The following is a 14,568-nucleotide window of genomic DNA, read 5'->3' as shown; positions in this document are numbered from 1 at the left end:
GTCTTGTGGAGCGCTTCAATGCTTCTTTCAAATCAAGCATTCGCGCAATGAACAGCGAAACGGATAACCTTAACCAGAAACTGAATTGCTTTTTGCATACATATCGTAACACGCCGCATTCTACAACTGGCGAAACACCAGCAAAATTGTTCTTAGGTCGTGATTTGCGAAGTTGGTTAGATTTGCTTAAACCTGATACTAAGCAGCACGTGAATGACCGACAAATGAAAATGTCAGTTCCGGACAGAAATAAATTTCGCGAACTAGATTTAGGTCAGAGTGTCCTTGCCCGAGGTTTTAGGCCTAACTTTAAGGAAAAATGGATAAAGGGCACTATTGTTTCATGCGACGGACCACTTATGTACAAAGTGGACATCGGTAATACAGTGTGGAGAAGGCACATTGATCAGCTTCGCGCTACGGACGTGCAAAACGCTTCAAATGAAAATGACACAATTCCATTACCGTGCGAACCGCTATCTGTTACCGAGACTCCGTGTCATAGCCAATTAATGTCAGACCACCCGGTACTAATTGAGGACAAAGATAAAAATGATAATGATTCTCAAAATGATCCTCTGGTTTCAAATGAGCAATTAACTAAGGAGCGTCGGTATCCATTGAGAAACAGGCGACAGCCTGAACGACTGTTTTATCAGTAGTAATTTGTAACTAATCAGATTAATTGCTGCAGTACTTTTCCTCGGACATTTTTGTACTTGTGAATGCTAATGAGCTCTGAGGATTTTATATCATTGTGTAGTAACGATATATAACAATGGACAATTAATGCGTAATTTCACAGTAATTAGATAAGAACACTGACTGAGTTGATATTTGAACAAGAAATGTTATGTTTGAAAATGATTATTCATATTATTTTTTAAATGCATTATGCATTAAAACGGGAGAATTGTTATGTATAATGATCCCGTCAGTCATGATAAACCCCGCCTACCATGTTGTATTGCTGCAAGCCTATCGCTGTATCTGTGTAGTATTAAACTAGCCATCAAACAGACCGGTGTTCTCGCGTTGTCTTAATCCCACATACACAACAAAAGGGTCTTATCGAATATTTATGCACAAATCAGGTTATTAATCAATCAGCAAAACAATTAAAAACACATTTTGCTCATCTCTATCAGTCATGAACCCAATTCAATATATAGGAATTGTTTATTTGAATTGTAGGTTTTAAACAAATCTGGAATGAACATAACTGTTATATATAAATTCCAGCAAATGTCATTCTTTTTCTTGGAATTAAAGAATGGTCAATGTTTGACGAATCGGGTTCCGAGATAGAACAGTAGCTTTGGAGTTTGATGATTGAAGATGGTTATTCGCTATGCTTGGCCCACCAATGAAGAGCAATACATATACACAACCAAAAACAACCCCAAGAAGCCCCAGAAGCCTACTACGACTGACCCAACCCTGAAATAGAACACATACATTAAGTAAAACATTTATCAATAAATATATTTTAAATGTTCATTTTAGAATTGACTTAACATATAACATTATTAACACAAGTTCGTACTATATTGAATCATAAAACGTCTTACATCTGACCAGTAGTAGTTGTCAATGATTCTTTGTGACAGGTTACACCACAATAAATACCTTTAACACAAGAGCATATTTTGTGTCATTCAAAAACCAACAACACGCAATTATTATTATGTTTTGTAATACAATAATTCGTTTTTTTTATAAATTGCATAATATCTTTTTCTTACCCGAGATGATGAAAAATAAAAACAGCATTTCACGGCGTGTGAGCATCTAAAACAAAGAACAGAAGCAAATGTCAGAAAACTGACTGATAGGTAGTCTGCATACGTTTCGCATTGATGAATATTAAAGCGTCCTAGTGTATTGCCTTTAATATGATCTATGATTATGAATATCAAAAATGTTATATAATGTGTCTCTTAAACGCTTCCGGCTGCCTCGGCAATGTACCGTACTCGTTAACACGCATTCAAAAAAAATAATATGGTACAAGAAAACTTTAAAGTAAGATAACACATGGTGTTTTGTGGAAAAAAACACTTCCAAGTGTAACGTTAATTTAGTTCAATATATATCATATTTACATAAAGGGGTATTTTTATTGAACTAAAAAAATTGCTTAGGTAAATAAGATCAAAAGAAGAAGTCTCGAAATTACAAGATATTTCAATGCCTGTTAGGTTAAGTATAAACTAGGAAATGCCATACTAACATTAAGTTAGGATTTTAATTATTAATTGAATTAATAGAATTGTGCAATCCCCCCCAAAAAAGACTGAATGTAAGCTATCTATACACAAAATTCAGCGATATACCTCGATCAAGACTCGAGATTATGCGTGAAAACAGTTTTTCGCTTTAAAATAATAGTAACTGTGACCTTGACCCGACTAGACTCAAATGTAATTACAAGCTTGTTATGCATGTAGTTTACCTATAAACAAAAGTATACTATACATCTCCACCCAAACTCAAATATTGCACAGAAACTGTTATTCTATTTTAGTTACAGTTATCTTACAAACATCATATCTCAAGCTATGTCTGCATATTAGCTACATAAACTCAACATTTCAATTACATATCTCCATCAAAACGCCAGTTATCAAGAAAAATTCATTTTTTTCAATTTTGGTACAGTTACATCGACCTAAATCCGACCAGCCCAAAATACAAGCTCAGCCTCTATGCCAGCTAGCTATATCAACGGTTCGTTCAGATTTGTCGCCTTATCTTTCCCTCATGTAAACTGGTATCCGATATTTTCTGTCCTATAACATACAATAATTTGTAATACTATTTAAACTATAATAAGCTTTTTATTAAATTAATTTAATTATAGAATGCAAACAAAAGTCAACTAGAGTCCTCTACCTGACGCAAGTTAGTATATACCAACTTAATGATGCGAATGTGGTAGGTTCTAACTTATTATTTAGTAACTATCTACTATTTATTTAGAATATATAAGAAGGCACCTACTTAATAATTTTTGATTATCTGTTACTTATTTGATAGGTACTTAAGGTATTATCAATAGATTCCAGCTTCATCTTAGTTTGAACCCGGATCAAGCGCTATACTACGTTATGAGTTCACATTATTGTAAGTAAGATCGCTCTAAAATATAGTGAGAAGACAAATTTCACCGTCATAAGCCCTCGCGAGCTTGTTCTTTGGTCCGATTATATCAAGATAAATAGACATATTTCCTTCCTCCCAAGTAACCACTTCAATTTGCATGATCTTAGGTCAAAGCATTCCCGAGATAACATGAGACAAAGAAGAACAAAATATAATTATTCAAAATAGGATTACCAACAAAAAACAATAAATGCAAAGAATTGTATTAAGTCCCTTGTAACATCGCCCCTGATTAGTTTATAACAGAATCGATAGGAGTCATCCCAAGAAAGCACCATACTAATCTACATGGTTCTTTAGGTTTATCGCGAAATCGAATAATTTACGGACAGACCAACCGACAGGTAAGTACAAAGCCATACACACCCGCTTTTTAAAATACTACAATTTCTTTTGAAAGAGTCAGAAATTTGGTATACACGAATAATGGTTAATATGCTTGACACAACGCCAAGTTGCTTTTATGACACTCTAATTAATTCATCAGATCACACAATTTTCAATTCATTTATTACAAAGACAACAGAATGTAAGCTATACATTGAGATTAAAATTATTATGTAAATCAAGTAGAGCCCGACACGCGATCTTCACCGATCCAATTCAGTAAATTACGTGAGAATTATGCTTCAAAGATCGCGTAATTCACCTTTATTTGAAGCTTGAATACAAAAGGGTCATCCATCAGTATTTTCGTTAATGCCAATAATGGAAACTACAGACGATATTCATCCGTTGAAAATAGATGAAAGGAATCCATCACCTCAGCACGAACTACGATGTCCTTAAATCATAAACTACTACTACTACTACTACTACTACTACTACTACTACTACTACTACTACTACTACTACTACTACTACTACTACTACTACTACTACCACCACTACTACTACTACTACTACTACTACTACTACTACTACTACTACTACTACTACTTCTACTACTTCTACTACTACTACTACTACTACTACTACTATTACTACTACTACTACTACCACTACTACTACTACTACTACTACTACTACTACTACAACTACTACTAGAAAGGAATCCATCACCTCAGCACGAACTACGATGTCCTTAAATCATAACTACTACTACTACTACTACTACTACTACTACTACTACTACTACTACTACTACTACTACTACTACTACTACTACTGCTACTACTACTACTACTACTACTACTACTACTACTACTACTACTACTACTACTACTACTACTACTACTACTACTTTACTACTTCTACTACTACTACTACTACTACTACTACTACTACTACTACTACCACTACTTCTACTACTACTACTACTACTACAACTACTACAACTACTACTTCTACTACTACTACTACTACTAGTAGTAGTAGTAGTAATAGTAGTAGTAGTAATAGTAGTAGTAGTAGTAGTAGTAGTAGTAGTAGTAGTAGTAGTAGTAGTAGTAGTAGTAGTAGTAGTAGTAGTAGTAGTAGTAGTAGTAGTAGTAGTAGTAGTAGTAGTAGTAGTAGTAGTAGTAGTAGTAGTATTAGTAGTAGTTAAACAAACATCTATTGTTACAGTTTATAGTATACATGTGTAAACGGTATGTAAAAGGCTTTATCAATTGTATGTTCATGTTATTATGAAAAGCAAATGTTAATTTACATTGCGTAAATATTTATTCAAAATTGAATTTAGCCATTTAGAAAACTATGATTGACGGACTTGTCTTCGTATAGTTTCATTTACTCTCAACGTGCTCGCAGAACCTACATGTTAGTAGTTAAAATCCTGCAGTGTATTGTCAATTGAAAATATATAACACGTTGGGATTCCTTGTGCATGTTTTATCATGAATCTAAAAATAGATAATACAAAATAACAGAAATATGTTATTTTTATCTATCGATTTGAGGGCAATGTTTAGCTTAAATTCATTAGCAATATTTTTAACGAATCCAAGCCACAAATGTCAACATGTATATTATAAGATCAAACTATAAGCAATTATTATAATTTACACAGACATACCCGGTTTAAGTTCTATTAAATAGATATGCCTATTGTTACCTAAAATAGACAAAATCAGGTCAAATCGGTTTGAACTTTTACGTTTACGCTGCATTTAGATAAGAAAATATACCCTGGTGTCCTGTTTTATGTACCGATGAACACACATCGTGTGCAACTTAAATCCAAAATAATCACGAAAGTTAACTAGGCGTCTAATCCGTTCAATGAAAGCGAAACCGAACGAGAAACGCGATAAGTTCGCAGCAGACAGAAGACCGCTGTCGACTTAAGGAATGTGTAAATAACAACTTTTACCCGTTTTGAGGTGTGATTGTAAGAATGTTATATAATTTTGAAATCAGGGATGGCTTCCGGTCAAGAATCTCATTTTGATTTGTCCAATCAAAATTACACTTTAGCAAGCTACCTATAGACCAAGCTACATATCGACCCATTATGATGTTGTAAAACGGCAAGTCGAGTCAAGGACAAGGTCATAGCTACTAAAACTACAAAAACGATTTCAGCTTAATAACCTGGTTTTGTTATTAGGAACGTGAGTTTGCATATGGGACAAGTCGGGTCAAGATTAAGGTTTCTGTTTCTGATATTGTATGTGGGTAGCCTACAAGAAGAACTAGCTCTTGATCGCGAAAAGTGTAATTTTGGTTGTGATCGGGGTCAGTTTCTAAAACCAAAATCAATAATATTTCATAAGAAATGTTGTGTTTGTCGTTTAAGTGCAGGTGCAACTCTGGATTGTTTTTGCTGCCGCTCACAACAAGGTTAAGGTCACTTTTACTGAAAACTAAAGAAGAAACCATTATTCCGCTGCTCAATAAGTTTACTTTGGGTGTCGCAATTGTTCTGAAATTGTGTTCGTTGCTTACACGAGAGACAGGCTTGGGATAACACAATCATATAAAAAGGTTAACAGTTATTAAGCGTTGAAAATCGTGCTTAAATGCGTTGACATTTATTTATTTTTCATTTTAACAATGTTAAGGCGTCGTTGTTAAAGCAGAATATGAGTACATGACAGATCATAGACATACGAAATAAAGAGAAATTAAAGTTTTAACAAAAGCACTGTAGGATTTAAGTGCAAGTTTATTGTGTTTATATTCCCTAATAAACAACAATAAAGTTTTTGCTTTAATCAGTTTTCTAGTCTGTTATATTGAATTTTAGAATGAAATATATAAATAAAACTTTTTAAATTATAAACAGCAAACATCAACGTTTAATTAGATGGCTGGATATACACATTTATCGAAGAAAATACTTATTGTTTCAAAGTCCATGCGGCAGTTGGTAACCTATGACGTGCAAGCCTTAAAGAAGGTTTTATGAAGAGCAAACAAATATGTCATATTAGTAATTGCAATCACTTTAAAAAAAGCATCACATCAAACCGAATTTTACACAATTTAAATACACGAGACACCGGTTTATTTAAGATTGTGTTCTTTGGTAATCAAAACTCTTGGATAGCGTAACAGAAAACGATATTTTCGTTGTTCCGATTTATACATTCATGATCGCAGAGCAAAACAATGACAGTAACTAAATTATTATCTGTAAACGTAAATTAGTTTTCTGTTTAAGTCAATAGTACCAGTGACATACAACTGCGCATTTGATATACATTTTCGAAAAATGATTTCGTTGGGATACCAATAACATCGGACCATAAAACTATTTTGATCATATGCAATCGTAGGAGTCCGATATGTATTGAACGTGGGACCACTGGCGAAAATAAGAAAGATAGGACGGTTTGGTCTGATAATATGTTGCTCTATTTTTAGGTGGTATTTTCAGTCTTCCGTAAATTCTTTTGGTTGATCTGTTTGTTACTTAATAAAAAATAAATGTTTTCTAGCAATAGTAGAATTTCGACGGTTAGCCACCAAAAAATATGCAGAGTAATATTGAGCAACGCATTTTCTCATTTTTAGCATATATTTTGCAAGTACAAATTTTATACAGATGGAAACGCCAATGTTTTATACACCTCTCTCTTTCTTTCGAACCATAGTCTACAAAGCCAACTCCGATTAAAGTAAGATAGGTACACGTGTAAATAGGTGCTTCGAAAACATTGTATTATTTACGATTTTACTACTTCATCAGAGTTTCCTCGACCGCTAAGAGTCCGGATGACAATTATTAATTATTTAGAAACATTTTATAGAGCGTTTATTTAGACGATACAAAATTAAAATATACTTATTTGATATGAAAATATTATAGTCATTAGTTTGGTCTAAACGAATCTCTGTGCCACGTATCATGATACAATATTACACAATCTTGGAATAAACTTACTTTCTTTAACATGAAGTAACCATGCAATATTGTTTAATTAGTGACGTGTCCAGCACGGGTATAGCCTCGATAAAAGTTATATTTGTACCTCGGCAAATTTCTAGGTAATATTACAGCAATGATATTGGCGGTCCATAAAATAAACACAGGCTCAGACAAAGGAAATGCTTCATTGAAAGCATCGACACAGCCCAGTGCGAAAAAAATGCACGTCATAAGCTCAGAAGACTTAAGCAAGATTCTTGTCAAACGTAATTTTATGCTTGAATGCAGTACAAACAGTTGCAAATGCGCGTTATACTTCATGAAACTAATTGCATTGCTCGCAAGACATGCATTGGTTTAACACATTCCACGAACATAAAATGATTAAATATTTATTTTTACAAATTGCATTAAAAATATTCACTTGTGCGTACAACGATTTGAATTTACAAGCTAGATTTCAGTGCAATTTGTTACAAATACGTATTTTACAGATGTTTATCGAAAAACACTCGCATTATGCAAATAAAAACTATGGCTCCTGTCACATGGATTGAATCAGGTAAAATATTAATATATGAATTATTTTGCTCTCGTACACATTTAATCATCCTACCAACATTTCAAGGCGTGAGGTTGAAAAAAGATGTGATTGAATGGTGCAATTTTTTTTTTATCGAGGTGATTCAAATTAAAAACACTTGCCTCCATTACAAACAATATTTGGCAATGGATCATACGTATATACTATTAAAAAACAATCTGTACTATTTCAAAAATTGATTTTATTTATAGGGCAATATTCTACTCGGCGTGTGATTGTGCGCAAAGATACTATTATACAAAGCTTTATGAATATCACACTGACACATAGGAGCAGCAAATATCGGATTTTCCAAAAATAGCAAAATACAAAAGAACATTTATCAACGTAGGACGGGTATACATATCACATTAATAAAAATGGCACAGCAAATACCTTATTGTCCAACAATTGCAAAACAAAAAAGAATAATTAATAGCATTGAACGGGTATAATTTTACAATGATAAAATGGCACAGCAGAAATTTTCGCATGCCTGTAAACAGAACGTCTATCAACACAGAACGGAAAACAAACATCACACTGACAAATAGTGACATGAATGTATTTTATCCAATTTAATGTCAAAGATGTCATTTTCAAACACATTTCTACATCACAACCTTGAAATAATATTAACATCATAACCATGGAATATGAATTAATCACGTAAAAGAGTTAAAGCTATTAAGTCACAGTTGGTGAGATAATATAAATGAAGCCGACATAAAATGATTTCATTTTCAAAAATAAATAAAATGCATTCAATGAAGCATCACTGTAAAGAATCACAATAATACAAATAACACCGGACTCAACGACTCATTAGAAAATCCCTTCTAGAAATAAACTAAATACCTTCTTGAGATAAAAAAGGACTTATCGTGATGTTTTTGGATACTTGTTATTATAATGCCGTTTATGGAAATTTTTTGATACTGGTTCATTATAATGACCGATAATTTGTTCAAAGATTTTATTAAACTACATGTATTGATCGCATTCTCCGTAATCTAAAATCTTATGACATACAAAATATAAAATGTTACTTTAATACCTGATTGATTAAGGATCCTCTGCGTGTGAGGCATATATTCTTAACGTACAACTGTATATATTATTTTATCCCATCATCAGACGTGCATTGTCGAAATAAACCACTGTGGAATAAATTTACCTTTATTTCAGCAGTGCTGAAATATAGCTGTCACGCGCGGCGAAGAATGTTCATATTACTCGGAATCAACTATAAAGTAATCATTTTTAGTAAAATCGAATCAGATTTAACAAAACAAACAATTTGATACCAAGATGTGATATAGTTTTTACACATAATGCAACTCAAAAAGCAAATAAACATTATTTACAAATATTAATTGCGCGTACTCGTGACGTCATTATTAATACGTCATACGACACAATGCATGTTGTTTCACGCTAAAGATGCAGTTGTTTAGTGTCTTTTTTTCATTATTTCTTAAAAATCGGGGACGTAGAGGTATGATAAACGAAAAACAGGTTGGTTACTGATCTTTTTGTAATGTATTAGGCTCGACACGATTAAAATAATGAAACAATGTTTGCTTAAAATATCTTTGGGATTTTCCGTCTAGTTCGATTTTCCTATTCTATGTTTAAAGAAATAATTTACGACTAAGAAAATTGATGGGATAAATCGAATACTAGGTCGGTGCCGAATAAAGCAAAGTTTATCTTGCTCGGCACGAAAATCTGAACCACTCGCCAAGGCTCGTGGTTCAGATTTTCTAAGCCTCGCAAAATAAACTTTGCTTTATTCGGCACCGACCTAGTATTCTCTATGTACCGTTTGTCATTTTGAACGTATTGTCTGTTAACAAATGGACTTCGGAATCGAGTTTGATTGGTAAGTTTTGACAATATCTGTTTTTTTCTTGATTTGAAAACCAAAATATTTTCACTTTTTGTTACGTTTCCCATTATGGGACGATTCGTCCTTGCATACATCATAAACTCTATTTAGATATCTACGAGGGTCAGTTTTATCAGATACAAATACATTAAACATTGGTTCCAATACACTAAGTTTGTGATGAACATCTCCTGAAGGTTTAATCTAAAGTGATGATCACTTGCCTATATAACAAAGAACTAATAGACAACGCATCATACGCATACCTATTGAAGGTAATGTTCTATTTTAAATAGTGATAGCATTTTAAGGGCAATAATCTAGTCGGCGTTTGATTTTGCGCACAGAACTTTTATAGAACGCGTCCAACAATTGCAAAGCAAAAAAGAACAATAAATAACATTGAACCGGTAAATATGATATTATGGCACAGAAAATTTCTCCTGCCTGCAAACTGAACATCTATTAACATAGAACGGGATATTAACATTACAACCCTAAATATGAATGATTCACGTAAGAGTTAGAGCTTTTATGTCACAGTTAGTGAGATAATATTCGTGAAGCCGACAAAACAGTGATTTTAATTTCAAAAATAAATATAATGCATTCACTGAAGCATCACTGTAAAGTATCACAATATTACAAATAACACCGGACTCAACGACTCATTTGAAAATCCCTTCCAGAAATCAACAAAATTCAATCAAGTGACAAACAAGGACTAATCGTGATGTATTTGGATACTTGTTATAATAGTGGCGTTTATGCAAAACTTTGATACTGGTTCTTTATAATGACCGATAATTTGTTTAAAGATTTTATTTAACAACATGTACTGATCGCATTCTCCGTAATCTAAAATGTTATGACATACAAAATATAAAATATTACTTGAATACCTGTTTGAATAAGGATCATCTTCGTGTGAGGCATATCTGTTTTTTCTCAAATTGAAAACAAAAATGCTTTTCATTTTTGTTAAGTTTTGTTGTTACATAACTTTTATATAACGTGTCTAAAAATTGCAAAAAAAATAAAAAAATAAAATAACATTGAACGGGTTAATATGATATAATGGCACAGAAAATTTCTCCTGTCTGCAAACAAAACATATATTAACAAAGAACGGGTAACCAATATCATACTGACAAAAAGGTGACACGAATGTATTTTATTCAAATAAATTTTAAGAAACCGGCTAATATAATTTTCAAACACATTTTTACTTCACAACCTTGATATTTTACTAACATCACATCCTTGAAATATGAATGAATCATGTAAGAGATAGATCTTTTATGTCACAATTAGTAAGATAATATAAATGAAGCCGACATAAAAGTGATTTCAATTTCAAAAAACAATATAATGCATTCAATGAAGTATCAATGTAAAGTACAAGTATCACAATATTAGAAAATCCATTCAAGAGATATAAAAGTACTGATCGTGATGTATTTTGTTACTTGTTATTTAAATTCCGTTTTTGCAAAACTTTGATACTGGTTCGCTATAATGACCGATAATTTGTTTAAATATTTTATTAAATTACATGTATAGATCCTCTTCTACGTAATCTTAAATGCCATGACATGTATATTACAAAAATACTTTAATACCTGATTGATTAAGGATCCTCTGCGTGTGTGGTATATACTCTTATCGTACAACTGTATTTATTCTTGTACCGTTTGTCATTTCGAATGTATTGTCTGTTAACAAATGGACTTCGAAATCGAGTTGTATTAGTAAGTTTTGAAACGATCTGACGATCTAGTTTTTCTCGATTTGAAACAATGTGTTTTTCATTCTTGTTACGTTAAGAATTCAGTGACAAAGCGTCCCTGCATATCTTTAAATCAATTTAGATATCTAAGCGGATCTGATTTATCAGATAAAAATACATTAAACCTTGGTTCTATTACTGTGAATCGGTGAAAAACTTCTCCTGAAGGGTAAATCTAAAACGCAATAAAAACAAAGAACAGCGCACTAAGCAAGCAAAATGACAACTCATTATTCGCAGCTGTGTCGGATACAAACGAATGTGATGGTGTGCTGTAACCGTTATCAGGGACAACATAAACGGTGAAATATCCATGTTCCGTTTCTTCAACGTTCAGCCAGTTGTCCCAGTTGATGGGACACCAAAACGATTTACAGTAAGCGATATAACGCTTGTCTGTATCAGCCACAATAGCATGGGATCCTGTAGAGAATATTGCTATTTTTTATTATAAAACAAAGACATTTTGAATAAGTGACGAATACCCAATCGCCAAATGTAGTAAAACATAGTTCTTTGTGACATTAACAAATTTAACGTTATGAATTAAGGGGCATAATTGGAACCAAATTAAAGATATTCAGATTACAATTTTACATACAATGTACTAAACATTAAACCCTTGGCTGTTGGGTCTTGCGGTTAAAAATGAACTTAGTTTGATACGTTAGACTAAATAAATTATTAAATCCGTTGCGTGTGTGTGGCCAGGAGGGAATAATGTGACGAAACTAAGTAGAACTCCATACCAAATATAACATTAACTATTATTAGTTTTCTTAAAATACACAAATATTTCTTTCCTCTCAATCGAATGGGTGAGAAGCGATATATTTTATCCTATCCGAATGCAAAATTTCGATAAAATTTAAGCTTCATTATCATCTATTATTACATGACTGATTACATGTTGATTAGTTCTGACGTTTGTATAGTGAAAACCAAAGTTTTAAATAAATTATATGAAAACATTTACCTGAATCAATTACTTTTGATGGCTGGTATTTTGCCCCATTGAAGTAGACGATCATAGCACTATGGCTGACGTTTTTCTCATTCATGGCTGATTTAACTTTAGTCGCAATGTTATCCGCATCGTCACCCCCAGTTTTAATTCTGTCTTTAATAATTTGGGTCAGAGTCTTGGCTGTGAATCCTGAAAAAGAATTCTCAGATCTACTGTAAGTTACAATTTTAGTTGTATCGCTTCCTTTATTTATCAAGAATGTTTTTTCATTAACCTGGTAGTATCCAAATTGATCGGGAATTCCATTATCAATGAGTAAAATATCGTTCCAGGGCCATTGATATCGCTGTTTATTGTTGTTGTGAAGAACTGTGAGGTCCCCAGCGTTCCTCAAATCTTCTAAAGCCATCTCTCGTTCTTTTGCCGAGCAAGAATTATACTCTTGTTGGAAACCTGACATCACGGTTTTTAGCTCATTTCCCCAGAAAGTCTTCTCTATTTCCAAGGAAAAATTGTTTGACACGCTTAACCAAGTCATTTCAATGAGCATACCATCAGACATTAATTCTAAACTTTCATTTGCCATCGTATCCATAATTGTCCGATTACATCGGGAAGTGTCGGATACCAGCTGGATGATATTTTTACCAGATCCTGGTAATTTATCCAGCAAGTGTTTTGACAGGTATCTTACCTTTGCAACCGCTTGGTAGGCATTTGCCACAAATATGCGTTTGTAACCATCAACTTCCGTAGGCCTTGCCGTGAGGCAATTTTTTAAATCAATCATTCTGCTATTTACATCCAGCTGAGTTTCTTCTATTTTATTGAACTGCAGGTTGATCAACAACTTCGTATACAGAGACTCACTCGCAGAATCGATTTTGGTAGACAATGTTTGTATTATTTCCTCTTTCTCTTTTGAGGCAGAGTTTTTGTTATCAATATGGGTATATATACTGAAAGCAAATTTTGCCACGTCCAAAACAAGAGCAGCAGGATTTGGAATCAGTTTGGCTATCGAGAAAGACGAACTGTACGTCGGCAACAAAACACAGATGAAGATTAAAGTCCACATAATTGTTCGTGATAATATTCCTTGAATGTTAAGTAAGGTCGAATACGTCTATCCCCCACTAATTGTATCGTATCTGTTCAACCGACGCGCCGTCGGAATACACAATTCAAATATTCAATATATTCGAATCATTCAATTTTAATGTTAATTAAGAAGCTCGTTAAGACTATCAAGTGCAATGTTCAGCTGTTAAACACGCATTACGTCAAACTTAACTAGACGCACTTGTGTGGCTGTATGGAATTTCAAGTAGACTTAGTTACACGGATACATGTTTATGGTAACAATCGATTTCATGTCTGACGTAATCATTACCGTATAGTAAGCATGGAATCCCTGTTCCTATTTTCCAGATTTCAATTAATTATAAGTATTTGGTTTCACCAAAACATGTATAGCGCCTACTGCTATGTCAATAAAACGATTTATAAAATAGCAGAACACACGAAGCAGTTTTGTGCAATGTCATGTATGATGCCTACATGATTGCCAGTTTACAATTAATATTTGACTTTCTTATACTGCCCACGCGATACAACGTCCCTCCTTCAATCTGATCAAACGTTAGTTACAAGGTACTGTGTCACTTAATAATTCTCATTGTTGTACTATTTCCAATACAGATATATTCTATTTAATTCTATTAAGTTTTTCCTTCTTCATGACACACGTATGACTGCAAAAAATTGCATGAAGTAAAAGAAAAAAGGTTAAAATTCATATGTTAGGCTCATTAATGTACGTAGTTTGCCCATCCAAAACATGTTGACATTTCCAATG

The 14,568-nt window shown here is 33.1% G+C and overlaps 1 protein-coding gene across 4 annotated transcripts; it reads right to left on the bottom strand.

Annotated features, from left to right (window-relative positions):
- Window positions 1–1,160: 1,160 nt before the first annotated feature.
- LOC127840925 (uncharacterized) lies at window positions 1,161–14,451 on the bottom strand. 4 transcript variants are annotated; one of them, XR_008030635.1, is made up of 4 exons: window positions 12,720–14,451; window positions 1,746–1,791; window positions 1,572–1,629; window positions 1,161–1,440 (listed from the first exon to the last, which is right to left on the bottom strand). XR_008030635.1 is itself a non-coding variant. In XM_052369391.1 (4 exons), exons 1-4 carry the CDS (start codon window positions 5,328–5,330, stop codon window positions 1,350–1,352), a joined length of 231 nt encoding a protein of 76 aa, XP_052225351.1. In that variant the 5' UTR covers window positions 5,331–5,883; the 3' UTR covers window positions 1,161–1,349. The 4 variants fall into 4 exon arrangements, 2 of the variants coding, with proteins under 2 accessions (XP_052225351.1, XP_052225350.1); XM_052369391.1 differs by lacking the exon at window positions 12,720–14,451 and adding an exon at window positions 5,295–5,883; XR_008030634.1 differs by lacking the exons at window positions 1,161–1,440; window positions 1,572–1,629; window positions 1,746–1,791 and adding exons at window positions 8,246–9,120; window positions 11,577–12,166 and having other exon boundaries at window positions 12,720–14,442.
- Between the last annotated feature and the right edge of the window lie 117 nt (window positions 14,452–14,568).

The sequence above is a fragment of the Dreissena polymorpha genome, chromosome 8, assembly GCF_020536995.1.
Source record: "Dreissena polymorpha isolate Duluth1 chromosome 8, UMN_Dpol_1.0, whole genome shotgun sequence".
NCBI lineage: Eukaryota > Metazoa > Mollusca > Bivalvia > Myida > Dreissenidae > Dreissena > Dreissena polymorpha.
Note: the sequence above shows the minus strand (reverse complement) of the source record. Positions and strands in the feature narration are given on the sequence as shown.

Excerpts from the sequence above, each read along its gene's own strand:
- LOC127840925 (XM_052369390.1), bottom strand. The coding sequence starts at position 13,788 with ATGTGGACTTTAATCTTCATCTGTGTTTTGTTGCCGACGTACAGTTCG. Across the intron at positions 12,167-12,719 it reads ATCAAAAGTAATTGATTCAG|GATCCCATGCTATTGTGGCT; the intron begins GTAAATGTTTTC and ends TATTCTCTACAG.